Source organism: Alosa pseudoharengus, unplaced genomic scaffold (genome assembly GCF_046254945.1).
Source record: "Alosa pseudoharengus isolate Yale_2024_CS ecotype anadromous, Long Island Sound unplaced genomic scaffold, YU_APseudo_1.1 YU_APseudo_1.1_scf_16, whole genome shotgun sequence".
NCBI classification, from domain to species: domain Eukaryota; kingdom Metazoa; phylum Chordata; class Actinopteri; order Clupeiformes; family Clupeidae; genus Alosa; species Alosa pseudoharengus.
In genome coordinates, this window is record NW_027468630.1 from 25,275,170 (window position 1) to 25,279,373 (window position 4,204).

The following is a 4,204-nucleotide window of genomic DNA, read 5'->3' on the forward strand; positions in this document are numbered from 1 at the left end:
GATACCACTAGCCAACCGTAAGGGAGAGCGGGATGAATTAAACACTTGAATTAACGTAATTTACAGAGATAGTACCACACTGAAAGCTATTTTTTTGTCACTAGCAACCTGTCTTCTGTCAAATAGGCTATCATTGCATTTTCAGCTCGGAATAAAACCGTTCAGGAATTATTTCAACAGCAGAACGTGCCTATGTTCGTTCGCAGCCTACCTTCTGGTCCGGGTGAATGAAACAGGGATGGGGGACAAAATAAACATGCAGTTTGCTATGTAAACATCCCACAACTCCTTCGATATTTTACAATAATATCCAAATGGTCGTTACTTGACATCAGAAGCAATCGCTACCTGTAATGCGAGGAGTCGGCAGCAGTAGGCCCTTCATATCAGACGAGCGGTAAAAAAGTTCAGCGAATTTAGCTGCTGTTGGACTTTACATTTCTGACATGGGATGCTGTCAATTCGCGGGGTATCAGACATGGAAATATGTAAAATGCGAGACATTCGCGCAAATAATGATGTGCTGTTAACATTCACAAAACAGCGATTTTTGAAAACTTCCTCGTGAAGAACAGGACCTTCAATTTATGGGAACAAGATTGAATGCAACATAAAACAATTACCATTTTAATTTTATAATCCTTATCAATGCCAACATTTCATGTCAATGAATCTCTCGGTGTGCTTATTTTTCCGGTGTGAGCGTTGTATGTTGGGTATTTCTCTTACCCCTCGGTTTCAAGTAAGCTCCCGATCTTACTTGGTTTTAAGGGGTATCAACCCCTTGCCCTTATCCCTACCCCTCGATCGAAATGAGAATTGAGATAGCCCTTGGTCTCACGTGCACGCGCAAAACTAAGGGGAAGGGGGAAGGGGGAAGGGGAAGGGGTAAAATAGAGAATTGAGATTGGCCCTAAGTAAGTATACTCTTTTGATCCCGTGAGGGAAATTTGGTCTCTGCATTTATCCCAATCTGTGAATTAGTGAAACATTAGTGAAACACACTCCAGTAAACACACAGTGAGCTGCCTGCAACAACAGCGGCGCTCGGGGAGCAGTGAGGGGTTAGGTGCCAAACAATGTAATGCCTAACATCAGCATGTTCCAAACAAGTAGGCCTATAGGCACTTCACCACTGTATCCGTTGACTTGATCACTAAAAAAATATATGGGTCCCGACTTAATGAACATGGGAAAGCAAGACCAGATAAGAACCACTTCTGTAGAGTACTTCCTCTAGCAGTGCCTGAAGTCTTTACAGATGCCACCAATGGACTAGAGACCCTATTGCATAAAAATCACAAAAAGTCTACAGACACTATTTACAGTTGCTCATTTAGAAATGATGGTCTCTGGTGGCAATTTCAGTGCTAGCTGAACATGCTAGTTTAGCCTACATGAAATATCTGCATTATGACATCATGACAAACTGAACAATAGTTTGGAAATTGCAATATGTGTGTTTAATTCCTCATTAAATTGCAATATGCGTGTTTAATTCCTCATTCAAAATGAGGAATGCTCCTATTTGTTGTCTTGTTTGAAGAGGCAATAATGAAAGAGTGAAATGCTCTGATTTTTACTGCCGAACACCTTTGGCTTCACTCTGTAACACACAGCACTCCCCAAAATAGGATTGTCGTTGCGCATGCGAAGCACGTCCTCTAAAAAGACTCCACAGAAGATTAATCATTTGCACATCACACACCATGGGCGCATTTCTGCAGCCCGATGCGACGCACATTCTGGCGAGGTTTGCTGAAGATGAGCGTGGCGCATAGGCTACGGCACTGTAAATTACTTAATATTCGTATTTTAAATGTTATTCTGAACTCTGAGTAGCACAAGCACAATCAATACGTTGGAACTTGGACGTACTCCCAAACACTAGCTTAAAGTTGGCAGTGGTAAAATACGGCATGTGTGCATCCTAATAAGGTTGTTTGGCTGTTCATTTTATTCATATCGTTTTTTATCCTTTCATTTTTTATTAAAATTTCAATTTCCAACAATTGTCCAACAATATCCTAAATCAATTACCTACTTCCTTCTTCAGTTATGGTGAAATATTATTATTAGCTGGGGAATGCTATAAAATTGAATTTGGAATAAGAAATTCGAACATATGTCTGGCATATACAAACTAATCTGATTTGCATTTGTATGTTAACATGATGAAAACTATACTGGGAGCGCAGCCCACAGATCTAGTGACAGTGATCATGATGACTACTGCGCTTCCACACGTGAACACATAAAACAAGAGAACGCAATGCCCCAGATTTCAGCACCATAGACAGCTCCCAGCCCTGTCGGGCTCCAACAACCGTGTGCTTGTTTTAAATGGGGTAGCCTACCATATTGCACCCAGTTGGTTTTTGTTATGTTTTTAAAAATAAAAACATTATTCCTAAACGATAAGTGAATGTTAAGTTCTGTACTTTAGCTAGAATTTCCCTTATCGTTTCTGTGATTTTCCAAACACATTGCTGTGTTTTTACATATAGCCTACCCATTTGTTTACCTACGTGATCTTGTAACAAAGCGGGGATTTCAGATTAGTTTGAAATGCGTCTTGATTCCATTTTCATGATTTTCTGCAAATTATTCATAAACAAACCTGCAACATCGGCAAAGCTGGATGAGGAGCGGAAAGTTGGCGACGCATCATGTGAGAACGAAGGTTTCGGTCAAGTAACATTCTCAGCACCGTGCGCAATCCTCACAACTTGCTCTGCGCTCGCGGCGGCACTCTTGTGTTGTGCCGCATGCCGTGCAACTATATGATCTCGGTATCTGCGTCTGAGCGGGGCTCTCGTGCTATCTTTTTTTTAGTATTATAATGGACAACGAACACATTCTAGAGATGTGTTTCATTAAATGACGGCGTGGATGGGGCACGAGGGTCATGAAGGTAATCACTTCCTTTAAGTTGGATTTTGGGGCTTCTTACTGCAGAAGGAGCGCGCTCTGCCTATCAATAATTAATCCATTTCTGAAGCAACGGAGAAGGGGGGGAGAGTACGCAGCTCCGGAGATCCTCGTTTTGAAGAGCAATCATCGGCAAATCATGTCACAATCTGACAGGACTTCGAGAGGGGCTGCTGAGGAGGACAAAGGAGGATGAAGGAGGGCGAAGGAACGGGAGAGGCAGAGGAGGAATATAATGAAGTTGAGTGGGAAAGGACTGTGCACCATCGTCTCCGGCTGCCTGCTCTTCGTCTGTGCCATAAGCGCCGTTGTCGTCGGATTCAAATGCATCGCTCTGGGCTCCAAAGTCAGAGCGCATTTCCACCTTGGGACCGCGGCCGGGGCTTTTTACTCGGGAATACTAGTCGGACTTGGGCAAGTGCTACTCGGGCTGGCACTGGTTTGTTGCAAGGGGAAGCCCGGCTGTCGGAATTTTTTTCTCTTGGGGATTTTGGTGTTCTTGTTGGGAGTTCTTACCGCCTTCTCCGGCGCTGTTCTGGACGGCGACACGGTGTCACTGGTAGAGCGGAAATATTCCCACTATTGCCTCGACTCGGTGGATATAAACCCCTTCTGCGAGCAACTGAAGACTTATCAGAGGGGACTCGTCGTATCCACCATTCTAAACACACTGGAATGTGTTCTTGGGCTTATGAACTTAGTCATCATTAAAAGGTACAAAACGGCACAGTTTTACAGAAGGAGACACTCACGGCGACAGGGCGCGGGGCCAATCCTTTTCAGCGAGGAGCAAGACTTTTCAGTGGCGGAATTTCAACCGGTGTCTTACATTAACCTGGGGGTATTTCACGTGTTCGACGAGGCAGGAGTTGAGGTGCAATGCGGGGGCCATCCGTCGATCGAACTCCCGGGCTACTCGCCCACGGATCCAGAGTTAAACCATTCTTATCCTTTCTCGTACCCTCTTCCGAACGAGTTGCCACCCGCATACGAGGACATTTTCCCTGGAGAAGCAAGTAACAAGTAGCAACTGTTTGAAAGGGATAGAAAAGTTACAAAAATGGGCTCTAAATTCTGCAGTGACAATCAGTGGTTGTCCCCTTGAACTTCAGATGTAGTTGAGTTCAAACTGGGACAAACATGAAGATTTTTATTGTTAATTCACTACCAATGCAGAATTCTGTTCGGTTTAATTTCTCTGGGGTAAGTCGGCTCATTAGTCCTTTGACAGCATACTGGTGAAAGCATACTGGTGTAAGCTAATGCTGTCAAC

General features: G+C 43.8%; 1 protein-coding gene across 1 annotated transcript; it reads left to right on the plus strand.

Annotated features, from left to right (window-relative positions):
* The first annotated feature begins 3,166 nt into the window (after positions 1-3,166).
* Positions 3,167-3,958, plus strand: tmem271 (transmembrane protein 271). Its single transcript, XM_076288175.1, has one exon. The coding sequence runs from the start codon at positions 3,167-3,169 to the stop codon at positions 3,956-3,958; it is 792 nt and encodes a 263-aa protein (XP_076144290.1).
* Positions 3,959-4,204: the final 246 nt, after the last annotated feature.

Excerpts from the sequence above, each read along its gene's own strand:
- tmem271 (XM_076288175.1), top strand. The coding sequence starts at position 3,167 with ATGAAGTTGAGTGGGAAAGGACTGTGCACCATCGTCTCCGGCTGCCTG.